Source organism: Alligator mississippiensis, chromosome 2 (assembly GCF_030867095.1).
Source record: "Alligator mississippiensis isolate rAllMis1 chromosome 2, rAllMis1, whole genome shotgun sequence".
In the NCBI taxonomy this organism is placed as follows: Eukaryota; Metazoa; Chordata; order Crocodylia; family Alligatoridae; genus Alligator; species Alligator mississippiensis.
In genome coordinates, this window is record NC_081825.1 from 206054443 (window position 1) to 206080528 (window position 26086).

A 26086-nucleotide genomic window follows, 5' to 3' on the forward strand; every position below is an offset into this window, starting at 1 on the left:
CGTGCTGGTTTCCCCTCAGCATAATTTGTCCTGCCGGGCTCTCGCAAATGTGAGCCTTGATAATTTTTTCAAAGATTTTGCCAAGGATGGAGGGGAGACTGACGAGCCTATAGTTGCCCGGGTCCTTCTCCCTCCTCTTCTTGATAGTGATAGTGAAGACTAAATAGTGATAAGATAAGATAGTGATAAGACTAAATGATTACCTCTATATACATATCATATGCAGTGAGAATTAGATTAATTCTCTCCAGTGTAATGCTTTGTGTTTGCATTGATCCAGAGGTGTAGCAACTTGGCTAAGGCACCCTGGGCAGCTGCCATACACAGATGCAGTGGTGACTTTTGGTTGCCACTGTGCTGCTAACATAACTGTGTGGTTGGCAGTTTTGTTTTTTTTTAGTGTCCCCTTCTCCCAGGTTGGTGCCTGAGGTGGTGGTCCCAGGTCCCAGTTGACCTGTCATAGTTATGCTACTATATCAAGTCTAAAGTCCCGAAGTCAAAGAGCTCAGATTTTCAACTACAAATTCATTTTACAGTGAATAGTAAGTTCATGTTATACTGTGTCTTTATTAGAAAGGACATTCTAAGTAATTTTGTTTGGGCTGTTGTAAAAAAAGGCTGCCTGTTACGCTGTACTGTAAGTAACTTTCAGTATCACAAAAGTTAAGTTAAATATGGAATGTTCTCCCCTTCGCTTACTCCACTGTTGAACAGAGATACAGAACAGAAATACACTAACTTATGTTTCAGATGTTCTAGCTAGTGCCATTCAACAGGCCAATCAGTAAAAGCTGTGACTTTTGTAAATCCAGAGACCTGGAATTCTAGATGTTTGCCAGATCAAAAGTTCCTCAGTAAGCAGGTGAAAATAATCTTACTCATGTATATAAAGTATGATTTAGCTACTAACTCTACTTTGGAAACTTCCTCAACTGTTAGTAAAACAAGAAAATATATTTACAGGAGAGGCATTTACTGCTTTTAAGATGATAATTTTGATAGGTAATACATTACAAGTGCTACGTTACTTTAAACAAAGAAAGGCATCAACAAGTACCATGAAAAGTAACAGAAACTACAAAAATAACACCTACTCATGTTGTTAGCAATTCAGGAAAACTTTTAAGAAAATGATTAAATCCATTTTTATTTAGAGCAGCATTTAAGTATCTACATAAAGGTAAGCTTGTCCTCAAATTCCATTGGCTTCAATAGGATTTAAGAACATGCTTAAAAGCTCTTATTCAAATGCTACTCTGAATAGGATTGCTTTATTGAAATATGGTCTTCTGTTTAAGTTGACTTTATTTTTGTTTTAAAATATGTCAAAGCAGTCTTCTGTAGTGTACCTCAAGATGAATACATTTTGCATACAGAATTGTCATAACAAATACATATTTGCTTATGTGGCATTGTTGTTAGAGGTCTGCATATATCATGTATTTTCCAGTTTGCAACATTCAGCACATTAATGTCCAATCAGTGCTGACGTCAGCACACAGATAGTTGTGATGTATGGCATGCTGACATAAACACACAAATCATGCTGCCCCATCTGGGCCTGAAAATTTAACAGAGCTCCAAATCTTCCTCCAGCCTCATACAAATCTCCCTCCTGCTTCTGGCGGAAACTTGGCAGCTCTGGAGATGAGCCAGGACATGGCTAGGAGGGGAGCCAGGAGAAGAGAGATTCAAGGAAGGAGTTTGCTGGCAGCTAGGAGAGGCATTGTTTTAAATTACATAAAAACAATCCTGGAAAGTTCTCAGTGTTGCTAGATGCACTGCAGTTTTTCTAAATTAGTTACTTCAGCCAAAATGTAATTATTCTAACAACATGGCAGCAACCCTGTAGTGAAGGCAGGGCTGGGCATTCCATTCTATTTCCATTACTACTTTCTGTTCATAATTTTAGCCAGAAATGTTCTATCAGGCTAAACTTGTAATGATTGGTTCTTACCCACAGTTTATTGTTGTTGTTTTTTGTTTTTAATAAGTCAACCCTAAAGAGAATGCATCTGAAATTTGAATGGGAACAGAATATGTTTTAATGTAATATTAAGTTTTATTAGCTTTTAGGGTACTTTTTGGAGAAGGGAGAAATCAGATAACTCAAAATTGTTTTGTTTTATTAATTTATTCTCTGCATGTATGCAGCCCACAGTCACTGTGTGTGTATATATATTTATTTAACTATGCAGTTATACAATACATCTTGAGATAAATACATTTTACACACACAACTGTCATAACAAAAACATATTCATAGTATGTGGCATTTAAAATATTTAATAAATTAAAACAATTTACTGAGCACAAATATGCATGCATTCTATGGACATATAACATAAATGGGCAAGTATGCTGAAATTTGGATATTGAGATAACTAGGATTTTTTTTATTTTTTTTTTTTTTTACCAGGCTAGATTTCTGGAGGAAGAAACATATCTAAGCAATCTTGGTTCATCGGAAAAGATGAATGTTGTCTGTCTTATATACCCATCTCCTAAATGCTCCTACTTCTCCTCTAATTAAGAATCTCAACTTTCCTTCCAGATTTCAAACATTTTCCAGATCTTAGACAATCATGAGTGTTAAGCAAGATTTTTTTTTTTTTTTGCTTTGTCCACTTTATAAGAAATGGGGGTGGAGGAGAGAAAGAAAGAAAACTGACTGTAACCAATAAGGCTAACTTCTCATTCTTTGTTCTTCATTAAGTGAAAACTGGTCTAAGAATTCAAAGCAACATCAACTTTTCTGCACTGCACTACACTTATGATTATTACATATGTAACAGGACAACTAATAATTCACAAGACACATGTACAATGTAGCCCAGTTATCACTGGGGTGAGAACTTCAAGTTTTTGAAGACTGAACTTTAAACATTTACATTTTTATTATGTACCCTGCAGAAGTATCACGTGGGCACTGAATTATATGTTGCATTTGAAATTAGGGACTTCAATGCAGTCTCATTCCAAACAGTTTAGGAGTGTACTCCAAAGTGTACTTAAGAGGGGCTTTCATTTAGCTTTTGCACTTCTGAAAGGTATTACAGTAATCCCACCATTAAGTTTCTTGAAAACCATGTCAGTGTACATACTGAATTTAAATCAAATCACTAGAAGAAAAAGAAAAAAAAAAGTGTTTTGTTACCTAAAAAGCTCATTAAAAAAAACAGAATAATTAGCACTGGATTTCTAAAACTGCTTAAACAATGAATTAGCACAAAGTTCATAGGTAGCATAGCTCTGGATTAAGAGAGACACTTCTTCCATTACTCAAATTTTACATTTTGCTTGTTTTTGTCAGCTGTTTTAAATTGGCAAATTTCCATGTTTCAGTGCAACAAGAGGAAGAATCATCCTTAAAATTAACAACCCATAGAGAGGGGATACTCCCAGAAAAGTTTTCAGGTGAAAAGGCATTATTAATCTCCATACAAGGCTGTATTAGAGTTACCTACTGGTTAACCAGTAGGTAACTAATAATCTTGATATTTCAGAGAAATGTATACGAATGGGAACGGTAATAAGAAGAGAGAAGTTTAGGCAAAAGGATCAGTAATTCATCTTCTGAGTTAAAAGACAATTTAGATGCAGTTTATCCCAGTTTTCATAACAGATTCAAAAGTTGACTGATTATTAAAATTATTTGCTTATTTCTTCTGTTGTATACTATTATAGATCTGAATTAACTTCTACCTATAGCAGTCATAAACCAGCTGCGCTGGAAGAAAAATACAGACCGTGTATTCAACAGAACAAATAAGTCTTGACATTTTAAGAAAGGTTGTGTGTGCAATAATATGGTAATACCTTCACAATATACAAGCACTTACCATTTGTCATTACTGCTTAATCCCTAAAGTACAGTTGAATTGAAAGGATAAATTATTAATACTTAAGAAACATGACTAAATTATTTATTGCCATTTGTTATTAATTACTGCTACTGAAATCATAAAATTACCCATAGAATTTTACATCAGTAAAATTAAATACTTTCAAAAGTTCTTCTCCATCAGCCATCACGAGGATTTTTCCCAATAATTCATGGATTTTAACAATATAAAAGCATTTTTTAACTCTTTACTGTTTAGAAATACTTGGAGAAATGTCCACTTATAAAAATATATTAAATAGAATTAACAAGAATTGTAGAGAGTATAAATGCTATATTCTTTCTGATCTAAAATTGAATTAGCACTGGCTTGTAATTCTTGCAGACCCAAAATTCTTTCTAATTTCACTCTAATTTTAGCTGCTGAAATAATTCAGGATCAGACCACTGATACATAAAATATGTACTAGTAATTACATTAAGCAATTATATTATTTATGATTCTTTTTCACTAATGCAATATAGCTAGATGGATATTGTGGAATTTTATGCTTTCAGTGGAAGAGAATAAAGCCGGAATATTCACAGTGAAGACTCAAACAACTAAGTAGATTAGGTTTATTCATAAAAGTGATAAGGAGAATGAAGAAGCTACCATGTGACTGATATATTAGAGTAGTATTAATAGTACAGAAACAAAGTTTTATTCTGTTCACGCTTCTTTCAGTAATATTACTACTAAATTAAAATGTATATAGCACCTTTTTCAGGCAGAGCAAAATACTTCACAAATTCATTAAAACATGCATAAACTCATATTAGGTAGGCAACGATTATCAAAAAGAGCTATCTTCACATATTACTGAAATGCTCTTAACTTTGTGATAGGATGCAGCAGTGAATTCAATAGAACATATTATCACCATAAAACAGATTGAGATGAGAAGTGGAGAGCACAGTACTTCAACTGAAAATTCTGGATAAATTTGAAGTAAAAAATTAGCCAGGAGATCAGATTTAAGCACTGTGCTTTTACTAAAATATAATCCAGAAGCAGGGCAGGGTGGTACCTTAGAGGCTAACTTGTTCAGAGAGCCTTTGTGACAGCTTCCTTCAGGATACTTACTCAATATGAACGGTCAGGACCTTATTGTCACTACTGTCATATCAAAATTGTACGATCTATGAAGTTAAAAAGACTTGTATCATCCTTTAAATTGAAGGTCTACATAACTTTCTTATAGTGATGTCAGAGGCCACTGGAGAAATACAGTGAGCTGTGCAGCAAATACACAGAGGCTCTGGAACCTATTACTGAAGCGTAGAAATGAAAATACTGTTTCATCTAAATGAAACATTCCGTTAATTGATTTTAAAGTGCTTTAAAATATGATTGATTTAAAATATGGATAAGCACCATAATCTTCATTTTATAGGTAATGGAACAGGTATCAAAAGTTAAATGACTTGCCCAAGGTCATGGAGACAGTCAACAGTAACGGTAGGGAACAGAATCTAGGTTCCCTGATTCCCTGCTTGAAGCTCTAATTGCAAGAGCACATTATATTTATTAAAGTATAATGCAAAAAAACTTAGTTTAATTAACAATCAAATTTTTGCCTAAGGTATGCCTCTAAACTTGTTAACCTCAGAGGACACCTGTATAGAGCTCCTTTGAAATCAAGGGAGCTCTCCCCACTATAATTGCTAACTTTTATTAGATTTCTTATTCTTTACAAGGTAGCATATTACTAGCAGACTACACTTTGTCTTGTACTGAATTTAGTACTTAATATACGGGAAGTTTAAGTAGTTCAGTTGCTCAGCCTTACTAAAAATAGGTATTTGGAGGAAAAGACTGTTTTTGGGGTTTCTAAATGTTTGAAATATATAAAATTAACCATTTGAACAGATTTATTAAAGAATCCAAAGCAACAAGTTTTTCACGGCCTGATATACACATGCAAAATTTCAGATTCTTTTTCCAGTTTAACAGTTACAATTTGAAATTGATTTTAGAAACTATAACAAAAATCTTGAAAAGCTTACATTTCAGACTTCCTGACTTATCTGACATATTTATGAACTTCTTGGGAATCATTCATTGTAGAAATAGAAAGAAAAGGCCAGTATGATAAGTCATCTTTTGTTCTCATTCTGATTGGTAAATAGATTGTAATGAACTTATTTCAACTGAGATGCTGCTACTTTTATTTAAACCCTGACTTATTTAAAACAGTGGACCATATACAATGCATAAATAATTAAAGGCACACTTCTTGCCCATAAGTAATTATTAATAAGCAAATCTTAAACAAGGCATCCAACTAATGTTTGTGATCAAGTGGCAGGTCAAATATTCTGAAGTTTAATATCAATTTCACTAATCCCTCACTGAATATGAAATTATGGGCTGTCATCAGGAGCAGGCTGCCAAAGCTAGGTCCAGATGGGAGACTGGCTGGGAAAAACGCTGAGATATGTGGGAAATGATGGGGACCTTACGGAAGACATGACTGCTCCCTCTGCTGGCAAGGCCCTCACCTGCTTTAATTTTTAACTAACGACTAGCTTTTATTTAATTATTTAGGATCTAGCTAATAAATAATGCAGAATGTTCCTTCTTCAGTCTGTGGCTCTGTGTTTGTAGTTTTGAATTTACGGTGCCCTATTTCACTAGAATTTGTCATAGAATTAAGGCTTAGATGGCTATAAAAAGGTATTATTACTCATTTCATATTTTAATTGTATACAAAAAGCAGAAGTATTCATCGCAATAAATATTTTATTATTTAAAAATATATGGACATTTCATGTTTAATTTGCATACTTCATACGGCTAAAATTGCCTGATAATCATAATATAAGTAATGAGATAATCAGATTATGAGATAATAATAAGATAATGTAGAAGGAACATCCTGTCACACTGACATACAAAACTATGTCACACAGAAAGGGAGTGTTCTTTCATCACCAACGTATCTGTGTTTTATTGCAGATCGTATGCACGTTGTATGTCAGTGAACTAGGAGTGTAGAGCTGATAATTAGCTTTGCTAAAAAATGTGGAAAATATATTTCTTATTTTATTTGTAACGTAAGTTAATAGCTGCAGTAAGAACATTTAGTAAAAAATCTGTTTCAGGATTTTGGCCTACAACCAGAACTTCCCAGAACAGGAGGGATCAGCTTTTTTTGCCCACCGTTCTCATCTGAATCCTGGCTGAAATGCTATTCCAGCTCCCAGCTTTCCAGAAGGCTCCATCCCAGGAATCCTCGCCTGCCATTTGGTTTGCTGATTTTAATCTCACAGGACTTTCTTACAGTGGCTCCACTATGCTGAACTGGCACTTGCTTCTAGAAGTGAGTTATTATTAAACTTGTAGGTCAATTGTGGCACTAACAACTCTTTGGAAGCTTTCAGCCACAGTGTACAATTTGCCAGTCTAATTAAATATTAATTCTAAGTGTTACATTTTGTGGCTAAGAGCTTTTATTTTCCATCATCAGTCTGGAAGAGAAAGAGGTTACAAGGCTAATTTAATCTTTTTTTTCCCTAGCATTAAAGCTTAACTACATAGGGCACAAAAACATCATTAAAGATGCAGTGTTCTTTTATATTACAATGATATTGTAATTAATAGAACAGGTTTAAAACAAAAATTATATCTAGAAACTTCAAGCTTTTTATTCAGCATCATCAACTGTTTGGGCCTAAAATGTTGCTTTAATAAAATACTGAACAAGATTTACATGTTGATCATTTAAAAGAACATTCTTTTATAGAAAATACATATGAAACTGTTTATAAAAGATAAAAATATTCACATATTTCAAAAATATTTAAAGCAACATTGACATGGCATTATTTTTGAGATCCACATGTATATATGATATGATACATACACTGGTTACATTTTTGTGTAATAATATTTATTTGACATATATACAATAATATAATATAGAAAATATATATGTACAATTTAATATCACACCACAAAAATGTAACCAGATAAAAGAGAATTGTTTGCTAAAAGCAGATAAATCACTTCTCGTTTCTGCTCATCTTTATCCAAGCAGGCTCAATGCATAAGCCTCCTCCCTTCTGCTTCCATGACAGTTGTGTCCATGCCTGGACACTGGGCATTATATTAACTACTTAGTCCAGTAGCCAAAAGATTCCATATGCCTGAACAGATGACCATCTCCATACTGTGATGGGATATTTAACTATTTAGATATATATTGCACAAAAGCTTTATATTTAAATCTTGCCTTTTAATTTTGTTTTATGATTAGATGGGGTGAATGTAAAATAAAAAGTTACATTGCAGCTAACCACCATATAATTATTTACAATTTGTGAATGTATTTGTTTTAGGGAGGGAAAAAAAAAATCAATCTTCTCCGCTTCCTGCAGTGGTGGTAATGGTAGTAGGGTGGGGATGATTACCTTTCTCTAGAGAAATAAATATATTTGAACAAGATATATGCAATATAGATATATGCTTTTTAAATATGCAGTATGATAGCCTTTGGTCAAGGGTATAGCTGAGTCACAAACTGCAACAAAACTGTTTAATTATAACCATATTTTGGGTGTATATACTATATTTTATAAGTACATATCTGGCACCAAATCAGCTATGGAAGAACTAGTATGTATTTTGTTGTTCATTTACATTAGGCATATCAAAGTACATGGTATTACCATTCCCTTGTGGTTGAACAAGCAATTGCAACAAAAAAACATATTTATTGCAACACAATTTAATTTTAAATCATACATTTATAATCTCTTATACAAGTTAGAAGTATCCAAAGTATTTGCATATGTGAAAATACATTTAGAACATAGCTAATTCTCAATCTGAAATAACTGTCTCATAAATCAGTGCCTCTTTATACTTGTTTGTAATAGTCATTATTTTAGAGTAGTGTTAACTTAATCTCCAGCCTGTGAGCCAAATCTAGCCTCCAGGACTGCCCACAGATACAGAAATTTGGTGGTGGGGGTGGCAGTGTTAATTGCTCTTCCTCTGCCACTAAATTTCTAGAGCCTTGGGGAGCCCTGTGGGCTGGATAATGTTGCCTTGTGTAACTTAGTTTGGGCTGGCGCACAGGACCATAGTGTTGAACCTGCAGACTGACCCTATGCACTGACCCCACACAGCATCCAGCCTGCAGACCAATCCTACTCCACTCATTTGGTCTGCAGGGCCAAAATATTGGGCACTACTGTTCTAGAGCATTTCTTATCGAATTGCTCATATATACAATATTACAGAAGCAAGCACAAATATCCTCTAACAGACACATATAAAAGCCTACTATTTCCATCTTTGATTTCCATTTTGTAAAGAATTTAAAAGGGTGTATAGCTATGGTATAGAAACTCTGATAGATGATTCTGGAATGGATCTCTAAATAATGGCTATATCTGCTAGTGTACTTGAAATTCTAGTCTATATTTTATCTGTGAACTCATAAAAAGTATACCGCTCTAAAGCATGTAATTATTCTTAGCCCTTGTCTTAAGAATAAAGATTTCACACAGAGAGAAATTTACAAGCTACAGGAGTCCACATCTCATAATCCTATATTAGTAGTAGGTTCTACAGAACACTATTCCTTGACTTACTGAGTTTAGCTTCTGAAATACTCAGTTGGAACACTAAAGCCTTGCAAATTTTTTCTAAACTGAAACATACTGTAACATGTATTCTCTTCAGTGAATTCAAAGCACCAAAGCATTAATATTGTAAAGGATGAATTTTTAAACATATCAAATGAAATAACGAAAATAATGCACTAAACAGAATCTCAGACTCTCAAGAGAAGTACCATAACAAGGCTTATTCATACTGACTTTTCATTAGTCAATTAATTTCCCTTGGCACATGCTGACTAATACTCCTGATGGAAGTTATTTCCAATGAGGTAGCTTTATGCCTAAAGAGAACCCATGTTTTTAATAAAAGAACTGAGCTGCTTTCTTTAAGAACAAATTCATATGTTAACTTCTCTAATCAAAATAGATTAAAACAGTTGCTTATTCATTTGACAGATACAGAAACTGCCATAAAAACTACTTACAGATTTGTAACCATTATTTAATATTTTTGGGAAAAAGCTGACACTGGATTTACAACAAAACAACTGAACTATTTCTACTAAAAATAAAAAGAAGGTAAGAGGAAGATTTTTTAGGTCCTACCTAATGCCTTTCACTTCTCTATAGTGCTTCTCTATAGTATCAAAGTCCTTTCTAACATGTTACTGCAGAACATTTTTACATTAATTTTAGACTACAATGTACTGATTATCCAAATGCAAAATAAAGCTTCTTAAAAAAATGACCATCTTTATCTATAACAATGTTAAAAGCAGAGGTAATTTCCTCCTTTCTTCTGTACGATTTCATATAACCAGTGCAGTGTATTTTCAAGGAGCAATTGAATGACTTGATAAGTAACCTCCCATCAACTATTTTAATCACAATTCGTAAGTATTTCACTATTTATCATGTGACAGATGGTGTAGGCAAAAAGTGCTTGCAATCAGTAGAAAATATCAGTCAAGTAAAAACTGTCACACATCATGAGAATAAAATTCATAATTGGGTAAATTTTTAGTGTCTTTTTCAGATTTGTCTTCCAGCATAATGAAATCTAAAATTAAAATTGTTCCCTTTCTCAAGCATTCATCTTATCATTAGACACCTCTCCTCTATGCACTATTAAAATGTAATCTACCATCTTTGTTATATTATCATTTTATCCAGCAATTCTGAAAAACATGTAAGAAACCAGATTCTTTGAAAATTGTGTGTCATATATTGCAAAAGTCTTAGAGCAACCTAACAGTTGTAGCCTTCTGGTTAGTTAAGACTTGAGTATTCTTCAGAAACCTCAGAGAGACCCATCAAATTTAGGTGATCATTCAGTATATCGTGGAAGATGAAGTTCAAAGTTGACAAATGCAAAGTAGTCAATAGTTAAAGGAATATTTAGAACTACTCTTCACCATTACTGGGGTCTCTACCACTGAAGGAAAAGAACTATGAAATGGACATAATTGCCTCATACTGCTCAATGTGGGTGTGCTGGTGGTTAAAAGAGCTAATAAAAAATGTTAGAATACATGAATATTTGGATAGACAAGAATAATGGAAAAGTATATAAATAAAGAGCATGAAAACTAATTACAAAAGATTGGGACTGGCTTAAGAAGTTGACGATGGAGCCATAAAATATAATCAGTATCATAAAGAAAAGGTAAATTGAATAATCCTGTTTACTACCTCATAATTCACAGATAAGTAAATGGTATATATGTTTTCAGAGCTTTGATTGAAAAAAATACCAGTTAAACATACTCTTGGTAACAACACATTAAATATGCATACAAAAATTCACTTGAAAAAACAAGTTTTCATTATTGTGATTTCTTTTAAAGAAAATGTTGTTTACTTTTGTAATCCACTAAGAAACCCCAGCAACAGAATGGTGAGTAGCTGAGTTGTGAGAATGTGAGCAGCTGCTGTTATTATAACTAAAGGTCTGTCTACTGCTTGAGCCTGAGAGACCACATGTTCGGCTGTCCTCTCATCTTGCCATCCTCACCAATTAACTATTAACATGGAGGGCTGTACACATGCTCTCGGGGGCTCTTTAACAGGCTTCTTGGAGAGTGGAACAACTACACAGCAGGGCTCTGGGAACTGAGTAATGTGGGATATAAGGAACCCTCAACAGCTTTGCTTCTCCTAATGACAGTTCACTCTGTATTTTAGTGCTTAAAGAAGAATGTATAAAGTTTAACTATTTCCAGAACTGTTTAATGCAATATATTAGAGTAGATACCACTGAATAAAAATAACATTTATTCCCTGCCCTGGCCACGCCCCCCCCACCCGCTTACTCAAGCTTTTATTGTGGAACAGCTGTTATACTGGATAGCAAAAGTTATAGGAAAGTAGCATAAATGAAATTTTATATCAATTCCAACTCCAAAAAAATCAACTGAAATCCATAAAAAATAAATCAAGTATAATACTATTGTTTTTACTTAAAATATGCAATTTTTCTGTATATACAGCACAACAGAATTTCTATCTAGTCCTTTAATGAATAAATTTTCATACACATCTCAGATCCAAAGTTTTTCAGTTGTCATTCCCAATGCTAGAAAGATTAGATTTCAACCTTGCTTCTGCAATAGACTCACTATTTCCCTTCTCTTTAAAATTTCCTTAAGAATGTGTTACTGGCCTACAGTAAAATTAAGCATTGGAAGTTACAATATGCTCAGGTTTAACTGATCATGTTTGTATATCCTTTACTGAATATTGAGGACTAAATATAGAAAGCTGATTGGATATTGGTATAATTCCTTAGAACATATACACCAGATAAAATATATGCTGGGGTGAAATACTGCTCACAGTGGACTTGCCTGGGTATAATTCAAGGCAAAAGGTACTATAGCATATATAAAGAGAAAGCAGAAAATAATAAACATTAAAAGACCCACTCCTGCAAGTCATAGTCCTTACTACCCTGTATAAATCTACATCACTGACCTGCCTTTGAATCATTGTCAAATTTAAAAGAAAAATAGTCTTGGTACGTCCCTGTCAACAGTGTTCAATGGGTAATTATGTAATAGGTCTGTAAGAATCTTTAATATAAGTGGGCGTTAGGCCCCTCACAGACGTTAATTTAAATGTACAATGGGATCTGAGGAATTTTATGCCAGATCCCAAAAATCGTGCATGATGACAAGCCAGACGTTCAAGATTTTGCATGGCAGGACATATGGTTTTGGGGATCTGGGATCCCTTTACAGACCCAGAACTTTAAGTCAAATTTTTAGCCCATCATGATTATTTCTATATTACTGACATCATGTCCATACCTGTCATAAGGGTGATAAGCCCTTTTCTTTATGTAGTACATTGCAGGTGTATTAATTTTTTAGGATCTGCATTGTGGAGTTCATAAAAGCAACTGGAATACCTTATATCTAATTTGATTAACCTGAGGTCTGATACATGAGATGGGATCATAACCCATTTATTTATCTTACATCTCACCAGGCAACAGACTGACCTTAGCCAGGGTTGTAAGGACCAGAGCCTAATTTTGGCAAGTAGAATCATGGAAATGCATCTTTTTCTTGCCCCAAGGAACAGTGGCCAGGACACTCACCTGGAAAGCCAGAGGTCCTCAGCCACATTCACTCAGAGGGGATGTGAACTTAAGTGTCCCTGGCTTCCCAGCATAGCATTTTAACCACTATGCCACAGGTCAGCCATTACCCAGCCCTTTTCTGATGCTCCTTTTGAAGTTGAGCCATTATATAGCCGCTGGAAACAAGGATGGAAAAAAGTTAACAAGTGCAGGGTGGCAAGAAGCTTCTGCCTCACTGGGAGCAACATGAACATAGGTACCCCATATGGTTAGAGTCATAGTCCAGTCTTTAGTCTAAGGAGACAGAACGATAGCATGGGTGTGTGGCCACCACTATGGCCTCAAAGGATATAGCTAACTCTCATTGTTTTAGCTAACCCATGGTTATTCACAGTGAAAAGTCCTGAAAGAACAGATTTCTAATTGCTACAGTCTTCTACTGACCACAAGAGATGCAGTTACTTAATTGAGTATGGTGAAAAAGTATGGCCAGGGAATGAGGATGAGAAATATATTTTTTGATATGCAGTGCTAAGGAATACAATAATATTTCCTGCTCCGGAAATATCAGTTATCCCAGTATGGAAATAATCTCCAGGTACAAAGTGGACTCCTTTAGCATAATATCCATCAGTACAGTAAGGAACAGACTGGCTAAATGTGGATGCCTGCATGGCCACTGTCATTAAAGAATGTGTCACTGTTATCACAACTGCAGCCCTGTACTTCTCATGTGAATCTTCATAACAGATCCTTAAGGTTTATCCTCATAGATATCTGTTGCCCTTTCTCTGTGGATTGATACTGAGCTAGAAGTAATGGCTTCTGTGCTCAGAACTTATTTTGGTAGCATGAGCCTTTGATACTGGGGACACTGACTTTGGGGTTCCTGATGCCAGATTTTTCTTCAACACCAAAAATTTGTCATTGCTGGTTTCTGGTGTCACGTGCCTTATTTTGAAGGTTACTCAGATACTGATTTCATTGAGACTGTTTCTGGTACCCGTTACTTTTGGGTTAAAGTTGACTTTCATTGTTTGCTCTAACAAGTTGTGCTTAAGATGGACATTTCATGATTTGTGCACCTGCAATGAGACAGAATGGCATACCTTGCACTGATATAAAATGTGGCTTTTGCCCAGACAAAATTGGTATCACTGTGGTCGTCTATGGGGATGATGAAAGTCTTATCATTCTTATATGAGCATCCGCTTCCCAAACTCCCTTCCCTTTCTATATTTGATAAATTAAGTAGGAATTCCCTACCATGAAAATGGCAGGCAAGTAGAAGAATTGGCAAATGCCAAAGAGCAGCAAATTAAAGTTTGCCATTTTGGTGTCATGAGTGGCAAGAGGCAATCAAGGGATGGCTGTAGCCACCTCACTCTTTATGCCCTGGGATGAGAACAAAATGAAGTGCAGGGTGCATTCAAAGCCCCAGTGGACAATACTGCTCAAAAGACTTAGATCTCACACATAAAAGTGTATGGACACCTTCAGTGAGATTCATAAAAAGACGGGTGAAGAAGAATCACAGTTATGAAACTGCTGAAATACTTTCCTTTCAATTATGAGACACATAAGCACCTCTCAATATGTATTCAATCCCTATGCATTATATTTTAGTTTTTTTCTATTAAAGTAAAAGAGAGAAGGCCAATTTTCCAGCTTTGTTTCTTCCTTGATTTAATATTTTTTTCTACAAGGTTGCTTTGCACCTCAATATGTAGAGTTGGATAGAGAAGCAAAAGCCCATGGAACACATTTTGTTTCTGTACAAATGGTGCATTATCCAAAACAGATTTCATTTTTTTTCCAATGGCAACATAAGCATAATAATATTGAGTAAACATTCCAGTGTTCTGACAACACAACTCAAGCCAAATTTCAGTGTTTTGTTTTAAGATAGCATAGATCAAAATACCACGATGGTTGTTGGCTCTAGATTTAGGATACAGATACCTTGTTCAGGGTGGGGGACCCACCTTCAGACCAACCACGACCTTTCCATTCAATAATAGGCAAATTTATTGATACACAGTGGTAACAAAAAAAGAAACAATACAAACAATCAAGCAATTCTATATATCTACCAAATCCTAGGGCTGCCAGAGTCAAAGTACATCTGGTCAGGAAGCAGGCTCCACTCTAAGGCTCTTTCTTAGGTGTCAGATGTCAGCACAGCATGTCAGTAATCTGGAGGTGGGATGCTAGGGCCCACAGACCCCCTCCAGTGGGGTGTATGAAAACGGGTTGGTCATATGCCCTTGGTCCATGGTGGCCCCGGGGGCCCTTCCCAGGGGACAGAGATGGGGACCCCTCTTGGGGATGAGAAGGAGAAGAAACCCAGGAGGGACAGGGAAGGACGGAAGAGAAGGAGTGATGGAACGGAAGTGAGGGAAGGACAGAAAGGAAAGGAAGGAGGGCCAGGGAGGGATCCTTTGTTAATCTCAAGTCTCTGCTTTTGTATTCTCTTTCCCTCTTGATGACTCCTGATGACTCTTCATTTGTGGCTATTTCTGGTGGGTTGTCTTTCTGTGGTTACACATCCACATAGCCTTCCAGGCCTTTTCCTAATTTGGTCTGTTCCCCCAGAACCTGGACTCAGGCCCCCCTCTGCTCTGAGGCCTTGTAACTGGTGTCACTTATCTTGTGTTATGGGACAGTATGGTACATACTTCCTTGGTTTCCAGGCTGTTTTCTAGACTGTGTCCTTGTTGTGTTAGACTACTTGTCTGCCTTGAAGGCTGTGATTTCGTGTTATGGAATACCCCCTTAATTCTCAGGCGGTGCCTATCCATTGGCCTTGTTGTACTAGACAGCCTGTCTGCTTCCAGGGCTATATGGAACTGTGTGTGTGAAACCCAGGCTCTTATAAATCTATTAGCCCCGATGCTCATCTTGAATCCTTATAATGCATATATGTATACCTATAAGCCAATTCCCAAAAAAACAAACCTTTAAATAATATTTTCAAGCCAAAAGTGGTCTTGCAATTTGAATGAATGAAGAGAAGTTGTGAGGCTTCAAATTTGCTTTGGCTAACAGACACATAATAGCAATCATATTGCAAATGTAACCGATATCATATTTTATAAAAATCCACAGTATATTTCAATATGACATGACCAGTATTGGAAGACACCGTATTTGACTTCTTTATGTTCAGTGTTCTTTGTAATCCCACATCACTCAGAGTACAGGACTTTGCAGGAAGTTCCTGGCACCAGTAATCCCTTTATAAATTTCAGTTTATACATAAAGTCACATAAACCACACATTCATGCATTCAAGCCAATTTTATATTCAGGGCATTCAAAATAATGAAGCATATTTCTCGTACACAACAGCACTGAGAGAAAGCAATGAAATTAAGTCAATTTTAAAACACAAGAAGCTAAAAAATTTTCAGACGGTGCATTTACACATACACTTACAGAACAGTAGACTAATTTGGTGTGGTGTAAAGAGTCACAGTCCACATGTGCAATGCTATTAGACTGCAACAAACTAATTTTCACTGCTGTAAGACAGGACTGCCATGGACAGTACTAACTTATGGTGGCAAAAATAAAGGCGCCTAAACACTTGTATAAACACTGACCCAGGCATACACTAAGTCTGGTCAGCCCAGGCAGCAGGGGGCCAGACCCCTGCTTGCCACCTAACCACAGGACTCTGCATGCTGGTGCACCCTTGTGCCCTGGCCAGCCCCTCTGCTACCCAACACTGCCTTCTGGAGCCCAGGGCTGATCCCCTGGGTCCCTGGGTAGACCGGGGCTGCTCCAACCCTCTTAAACCGCTGTGGTCTTAGGCGCAGCGTCTGCACGTGTGCCCTGGACCCAGCAGTTTGAGCACCCACATATGCCATTAAGGTGCCATGATAAACCCTGGCACAAACTGTGCTGGATTTTATCACATCACCTTAATGGGAAGTGTAGATGAACCCAGGTCTTAAATTGATTTAATCTTGTTGTACTCAAAAAGCTTGCAAATTACAGTTACTTGCTAACACATGCTGAAAGTTAAATTCAGCATTTAAATAATACTATAGACCTTACTGAATATCAGAGGAAACTAAAATGTGTGGTATGAATTTCATTTAGAAATCAATTTGCTTTTGCAGCAAAACAAATGCAACAGGATTCTATTTTCAAAATCATTCATAACACTTCAATCCTTTTGCTCACCAAGCATCATTTTTATGTATAACTAATTATGAAAAAAACCCAACCATAGTATTCTGACCTGGATAAGATGAGCTGGCACTGTGATGATGCAGGCTGACAAAGACATTCTGAGGAGACTGCGGAGAATGTAGAGAAACTTTGTGAGGCTATGAATGTCTTCTGGATTATCAGTGCAACAAATGTCTTCACCCCACAACACTGAACCAAGGTTCTGAATTCCTATCCGCAGAATATTTTTTTGTTTTTTCTAATGAAGAGAAGAAACAAAAAATACTTGACTGTTACTTACAACATTAACGGTAAAACTCCGCACCATTTTGACAGACAATCTTCAGAATTCTTGTAATATATAGTATTAGTATCCATAGCAACTAGTTTGAAGTTGACTCATGACTGTATAAGAGGATCTGGAGAAATAGTAGTACATTAACAGCAATTTTTGCATCAACAGAATAACATGCCAAGTTTGATGATCAAGTGCTGGTTTAATAGCTGCCAGAGAAATTAAAAGCAAACCTAATTTGATTTTTTTTGAGAATGATCAGTTAAAAATGAGGTAATGTTCTGACAGAGAACCTTTAAAAGGTATAGCATGGATTTTCCTAATGGGAAAAAAGTGTTAAGAAACATTCTTGTCCCTTTTGTAATTTGGAGGGTTTTCTGGGAATGCGACAATACAAACACTACCACATATACACTCAGACATTCTCTCCTTCACCTTCTCTTCTGCTACATGCACACTGCCTGCTTCTTGCTATCTGTCACTTTGGCTAGGGACAGACATTGCACATAAACCGGTTTAAGTGATCAGAAACTGGTTTAAACCTGTAACAGAACAGATATTCAGTGCATATAAACCAGTTTGAAAATGGCTGAAACCAGTCTGAGGTAAACCTGATTGAATGCAGTATCAGACTTAACTGATTTGGCTCAAACTGGTTTAAGCACTGTTTGTCCCAGACCCCTTGCTGGTGTAAGATGAACCAGACTCCCCCAGCATTCGAGCATGTTCTCTGAGCTGGGCGGGGCTCTCTGCTTCACAGCAGGGCTGGCCCTCCCCTCTGCTCCCTGGGCAGAGCTCCTGTGGCACAGACTTGCAGACAAAGCAGGGTCTTCTGACTTCCCCTTGCCCCCATCTCTCTCCCCTCTGACCACTTGCTGCTTAAGCAGGGATCCCTTCCTCCCCTTTTCCATAGCTCAGACCATAGTCAGTGTGTGGTATACTAGCGAGTGCTGTATAAGGTTCTGGCAGAGACTGCAGACACAGCAGGGTCTGCTGGCTTCCCCCGCCTTACCCGCCTTGCTGCTCAAGCAGGAAATCACCCCTTCCTCTCTCCTATCTCCCACAACATGGACCCCAGCCCCATGGACCCTAGGCATGTGGTGTGCTAGCCAATGCTGAGAGGTGCCTGTGTGTGTGTCTCCAATTTCATTGGGACAGGCAGGTAGACGAACAGGGCTTTTGGAAATAATCAACAGGTCACCCTGGTAAACTGTTTAAGAAGAGTTTGAAGTAATGGGAAAGAGGCTATTGTTTTGCTAATTGGGTGATAAAGACTCTTATTAGCTCCAAAATACCTTGCTCGCCTGGCAGTTTGCTGCAGACAGTCTGACAAGCAGGGAGGGAGATTGAAAAGCTCCGTATCATCAACAGATGCATGCACTGCACCCTCCCTCCCCAGTCTTGCCCCAGAGTGCTAGCAAGGGTCTTGGGGCTGACAACTCTCCCACCCCTTGAGCAGCCAACAGGGAAAAGCCTGGAATGGTGCAGGCAGACCTCCCTAATGAGAAAGTCCTGCTGGGGCCTGGCCACATCCCCCCTCAGCTCAACTCTGTGCAAGGGAAGAGAGGGCTGCTCTAGTGCCCCCCCCCCCAGCTTCTAGCTATGCCACTGCAGGCATGTGACTGAATTCCCTCAGTCCAGAGGGATTGTATGGTTGGAAACTGGTTCAGCCTAGCCAGGTTAGATTAACCTGCAAAGGGTTGAATCAATTCAGGCTCAGGCTTTCTGAATGTCTGTCCCTAGCCATCCCAGGTATTTTGCTGCTCATAGATGATAGATCAGCTTCTTTTTTTTTTCATCCACACACTCTAACACGGGTTCATAGATTTCATAGACATTAAGACTGGAAGGGACCTTGTGAGATCATCAGGTCCAGTGCCCTGCCCAAGAGGCAGGAAGTCAGCAGGGGCCAGATCACCCCAGCAAGATAAGCATCCCAGTGTTTCTTAAAGGTATCCAGAGTAGGTGCTTGCACCACTTTGGGGGGGGGGGGGTAAGAGGAGGGGAAGGAGTCTATTCCAGAATCTGGAGACTTGGACAGTAAAGAAGTTTTTCAAGTTATGTCCAGTCTAAAATGGTCTTCCAGCAGTTTGTGACCATTGGACCTTGTCTTCCCTTGGGGTACCCTGGTGAACAGATGTTCTCCAAGTTCCTGATGCACACTCCTTACCTAATTATAGGCTGCCACCAAGTCACCCCTGAGCCTTCGCTTCTCCAGGCTTACCCAAGTCCTGTTCTCAACTGGGGTGCAACAGCATTCTCTGTTATGGCCTCAGCTTTAGAATTTGCATCTCCTTTGCTGAAATAATTCTTGGCCTTGTCTATACTAGGCTACTTCTTCTGGTAGACAACAGTCTCCATAGAGGGGCTGTCAGAACATGCTCACATCTTTGTAAGAAGCAGAGCAGCTGTGTTGGAAGGAGCAAAGTGCACCCTGGGAAAGCTGTTGAAGGGATTGAAGCAGCTGGCAAAAGGTGTGGACATGTCTACACATGCCTCACAGCATTAGTAGCAAAAGCCTTCTTTTGGTCAGAGTTGTGATGTTACTTTCCTGGCAGAAATAAGATGTTCTGCCACCACTGGGAAGCTTTGTCTGTAGATGCACTCAAAGCTCATTTGTTTTCTATAGATAAGAGATACGGTAGGACTTGGGTAAGATAACAGATTTTTTTAGATGTTGAATTAATATTTATACCAGTGATCAGTACCAGTGAAAATGGGCTCTTGACATAAGATCCTGAAGTCATCTATTTGTATAACTGCAATTTCAAAATATGCCATCAAGAGAAGCACTCTTTTTTATGATATTATAGCCTTTGATATTTACTATAGTGAATATCAGTGAAACTGGACTATCTATACTGCAGTGCTGTCAAAAGAACAAAGTAAATTGAGAAAACATGTTAATACCTATTTGCAACAATAGTAGATACAACTTTTCCAGAAGGAAGTGGGACCGAAGGCATTTCCTTTATAAGCTAACATTACATGCAGGAGATAGTCAGAGTCCACATTTTTTTGTGTTTAAATGAGTTGCTGAGGCACAAGACTACCAACTGAAATGATCTTTTTAATCATCACTAAAGGAGAGTGTTAGCTAATCAACTGTGCACTACACACCCATGCAATTAAAGACTCTAGAAACACTTTTAACCAATTATCATCTACTTTGTATTAAAAAAATATTTTTGGTGGTAACATCTTCCAGTATCTTATTCCTGAATATTTATCAAAATCCTCCTGAAGATTAATTTTCATATATAACAATTTATCTTGTGTAGTACTTTCCATGTAATAGGTCTCAGTGTTTTGATAATCTACACTTGTACAAAAAAACCCAACATTTTAACGACTCTCCAAAGTAGCACTGTAAGAGGAAATCAATTCCATGCACCTACAATACTGAATTATTCTATCCCTCTCTTAATTTATGAAGATGATGCCCTATTAGTTGTTTAATCCCAGACAGGCCTCCAAACGTTATTTGATGCTTTTCAACAATACTGTCTCTCAAATAGCTTGGAAATCAACATTGCTAAATCCAAAATATTGGTTTTTGGGAATGAAAGAAAGACATCTGTAAAAACTTTACAAAACAAGGAATTAGAGGTGTCCTCATTTAAATACCTCAGAATTTCTTTTAATATAAAGCTGATCTGAAATAAACATATAAAAATGTAAACAATAAAGAAAAACAACCTTGGATGGAGTTTTATCCTTTTACAATAAGACCCGTGAAGGGCAGTACTAGCAGTACTAAAGGTCTACAGATCCAAGGTAGAATACATGTTATTGCACAGGGAGGCACTATGGGGTGCTGAATCCAGGCTTCATTTCACAAAAGAACATTTTCTAATCACTTTTTAAGTCAGTTTTTATCTCACCAAACTCTATGACAAAGGGACTCGTACAATCTGAAACAGGGATGCTTAATGAGAGCACTTTAGCTCAATTAAGATCTCTAAATTACTGGATAAAAATTAGAGCTTGTAAACTGTATTGGATATCATAAGAAGTGAATTTTAGGAGCCTCTTGTCTTCCAAATAAACACTTATTTGTATGATTAAATAACATTTATACTGTCTTCTACACAAATGGCCTGCAAAATGCATTGACAGTTACTGACCCAATATTTCCCCCATATTTAAAGCAAAATAGAAATTTAAGAATTAAAGATGCAAGCATGCAGGCAGATACTCAGGCCGTGAGGATTTTCTCATACTTCCCCTTTTCTAAATTAATAAAGCACTCTTTTGGCCTAGGAATCTATCTGAAGTGCAAAACCACAAACAATGAGAGGCCATCATAAGACCACAATTCATCTGGAGTTCTGCAGTTGTCATGGGAAGATGGTTTTGCCCCCATATCCAGAAGAATACGTTCTTATGGGAATAATGAAATAGATTGTCTAAATCACTATTTGTGGTCTTGTTTGTTCTCTGAAGACATGAGAGAGAATCTCAGTAGTGGAAAAATTTGAACTACTGGGCTAATGAAGAAAAAACAATTTGGTTTTGTTCTAACAACTTTCAACCTGTCCTATACTCAACAGGTATATGTGCACTACTTGCACAAAAAATAAGGGCCAAAATAAAATAGAATTCCCTCTCTTCATTTTTTATTTTATATTGTTTTATTTGATTTATTTTTATGGATCACATATAGTAGGTTCAATTTTACTTTTGTTTAGATTAGTAGAATGGGTAAGTCTATTGTATGCTGTTACCAATAACCACACATGTAATTTTATTATTATACAATATATAATTTTATTATTAATTCTCCTGTATCATTTTAGCAACAGCTGTAAATAAATGACTTTCTTAACAAGGCAGCATACTACTGCACTACATTCTTCTATATTTTCTAGTTTTATAGATAAAATTACCTGACTGCAAAGATACAAGCAAATTCTTTGATCAAATAGAAGCAAAATGAGAAGAATAATATAGGAATGCCCAAGTTGTCTGAGTGATACTGATTTTAGGATTAGGTTGTGCTAGTTTTGGACAGGCTTAGAAAGGCCAGTGTTGAGAATCTAACTGAGAATATAATGGGGTCTACATTTAGAAAAACGAGCATTGTCCAGACCACCTGGACAATCTGATGCAGTATAATTGCTGTTCAATTTATCTAAGTTACAAGGTTAATATTACATAGCTAATTCACTAATAAACATGACATTATGCATTGAACTTTTATAAGTTTCATAGATTTCATAGACATTAGGGTTGGAAGGGACCTCGGAAGATCATCGAGTCCAGCCCCCTGCCCAAAGGGCAGGAAGTCAGCTGGGGTCATAGGATCCCAGCAAGATAAGCATCCAGTTTGCTCTTGAAGATGTTCAATGTAGGTGCTTGAACCACCTCCGGTGGCAGGCTGTTCCAGACCTTGGGGGCTCGGACAGTAAAGAAATTTTTCCTTATGTCCAGCCTGAAACGGTCTTGTAGTACTTTATGACCATTCGACCTAGTCGTCATCCCTTGGGGCGCTCTGGTGAACAAATGTTCCCCCAGATACTGGTGGTCACCCCTGATAAACTTATAGGTGGCCATCAGATCACCCCTGAGCCTGCGCTTTTCCAGGCTAAAGAGCCCCAGGGCTCTCAGCCTGTCATTGTAGGGTCTGCTTCCCTGACCTCTGATCATGTGCGTGGCTCTTCTCTGGACTCTCTCAAGCTTCTCTCCAGTAACAAAAGACAACCAAAAAGACCAGATTATAGGTCACACTGACTGCTCTCCGATCTGCTGATGATGGCTCAAGACTTAATTCATCTTATAAAGAATAATGTAATAAATTTACATTCCAAGATAGACACATATCAATAGCAAATGCAAAAATGAGGAACGTGCCCTTATTTCTTCAACAAAGAACATAATTTATATGGGGATGTTTGCTATTTTAGCAGACTGAGGTCCTAGGTAGATGTTGCACTTAAGACAAAAACATGTCTTAAGTAGTAACTTGGCCACACTTTCATACAATGAATGGAGAGATAAAACAGGGATTAAGCCACAAAGTCATTACACAAAACATGTGTAGTAACTTTCTTGCAGGTTCCTGTTCCACCTTAAACTGAATATGTGGCCAGTGCTGATTAGCTGATTGGTGCCTTGGAAGCAATCAGAGCCCTGAAAGACTCCCATTTGCTCCCGCAGCCGAGAGCATCTGTGCACTGGGAGTGCACTGATGCACTGGAGCTCTCCAAGACTCCGGTGTGTTCATGTTGGCTGGCGGTGCCAGTCAGCTGATCAGTAGTCCAGCCTTTGGAGTGCACTGGAGCCTTGAAGTCTCTGATGCACACCCGAGGCTAATTAGCTGACTGGTGCTCCCAGGCACAGGACTGAGAGCACATCAGACTGAAGGGCTCCCATGTGCTCCTTCAACTAGGAGCACTGATCAGCTGACTGGCCCTCCCAGCACCCATGGGTGCACTTCCTGGTATTTGCTGGTGGAAGGGGAGCCAGCAATAGAGCACAATTGGGGTCTGATCCCTGATCCAACAATCGTGCCTCCTCCCATGCATGTGCGACGAGGCAGGAAGTGCAATTGCTGGGATCGTGCCTTTAACTGAATGTCTATCAGCGGCCTAAGTATTAATTCCATAGCTGTACTCTAAGGCAAGCAGCTGGCTAACATTGCTTAATGAGCTGACGGCTAGGATTGACTATTTAAAATATATTCCCACAATGTTAGAACTTTTCTACTCAAAGAAATTAATTTAGATGAACTTATTTTACTAATTGCTACAATGACTATTGTTTTGGCAACCAGGCACTATAATTACAGAGAACACACACATTCAAAATGAAAACAAAAACAGTAGACCCAAAGTGGAAGAGCAAATATGCTCTGCATTGCTGTTCTGAAGGTGAGTATATTTGGCCTCCAAAGGATGCCATGGAAAGTTCATTCCAAAGCATTCAACTTAGAATGTCCTGTTGCTAAATGTGAAAGACCAAATAAAATCAGGCAGCTTGTTGCACTGTCCCACTGTTCTGACAGTTAAGAGGTCTGGGGTGGGGATTTAATCTACATCTGCTTTGCTATAGTTTAAATCCATTGCCTCATGTCCTGCCTTTTGTGGCCAGGTAGACCACTTGCTCTCCCTCTTTTTTGTGGTAGCCTCTTAAATATTCTGTTGCTTAAAAAAGGCGACCCCTTATTTTCAGGTTCAGTTTTAGGAAGTACAGCTTTTCCTCTGAATGTAAGTTGATAACTATACATAAGAGACCTTGAAGAGCTATTATTTTTTACAAAATCCCAGAAAAGAATTAATTAACCAAGGAAAAGACCAAAGGATTAAAACACAAAATACTAAAAAGTGCACCCAAACTATTTCTGACTTGGTATTTGTATTGCATGCACAAAAATAATGCAAATAGAAAAATGAAAACTATCAGGGAAATGATTATAGGTTGACTCTACATATAAACCAAGTGCAATATTTATGCTTCTTTTGAGGCAAGAGGAGAAGGATTATATTTAAAATATAAATGTTATATTTGTTGATTATTTAAAATCCAGTATTTGAAAACTTCTATGATGTTGCCTTTTCCTTTTCTACAGATTAAACATAGTTTTTCCTCTTAAGGCTTGCATTCCAACCTTTTTACCATCTTTGGTGCTTACCAGTGAACCTTTCCTGTTTCTGTCTTAAAAATGCAGGGCCCAGAACTGGACACAGTATTTTAGCTGAAGCCTTACCAGTGTTGAGCAGATTGGTTATTAAATCTCAAAAGTCAGTGATTACTACTAGTCCATTTTAATTATGATAAGGTATAGAGTATTAGATGCTCTTATACTGTTAGGTTCTACATTATTTCAAGGAGGTAAAATAAAGCATTCTGAATTGCAAAGTACTCATATTGGCCTGACCCACTTGGATAGTTAGGTTTTCTTCTGGAAGAATTTCAAGACAGTCAGCTTAGAAGTATTACAGACAAACAACTGAGATAAACCATCAGCATCCTATGGCAACCAATAGAGGGCAAAAACATTTTATGAGCTGCTAATGCTAGTTGAGTGCATCAGAAAGTAGAGACTCTTTACCATTTTGACAAAAGTCCCATAAAAAGTCTGCTGACCAGGACTCCCACCTGTGGAAGCACATTAGAGACACCCCTGTGCTTCCATGGCTGAAAGCCCCAATCAGCTGACCAGTGCTCCCAGCGAAGCGACTACACAGAAGCCAAGCTTGCTGGTGCAGGGGGAGTTCATAACCTTATTTGCCCCAGCACCAGTAACAATTAGGATCACTATTAGGCACAGTAACAATTTTTGCAACACTAAACAAAGTGTTAGACTTTGAAATTTGTATTTTACATTCAATTATGAAAACCTCAGGAATATACATGCATGCTGTTTCATACTGAATTCACACCTAAGAAAAACAAACACCATTATTGAAGTCTCTTCCAATAGCAGCGTATTTTATGGTTGAAGGTTCCCAGGGTATTCATTTCACTTTAGTGCTGTTGCTTTTTGCATTCTGTAAGCTTTCTTGCTTCCAGAGGACCTGTCATCCTGTTGGAAGAGCAGCTCTGCACACTGTACTGTGGAAACTGTTATG

General features: G+C 37.4%; 1 protein-coding gene across 2 annotated transcripts in view; it reads right to left on the reverse strand.

The window, feature by feature from the left end:
* The window catches only part of ELP4 (elongator acetyltransferase complex subunit 4), a 254007-nt gene that overhangs the window by 140992 nt on the left and 86929 nt on the right, over window positions 1-26086 (reverse strand). For both annotated transcript variants that reach the window (XM_014602118.3, XM_059722715.1), the window contains one exon: window positions 17289-17477. In XM_014602118.3, the coding sequence (XP_014457604.1) occupies window positions 17289-17477 (189 nt within the window). The remainder of the gene's footprint in view (window positions 1-17288; window positions 17478-26086) is intronic.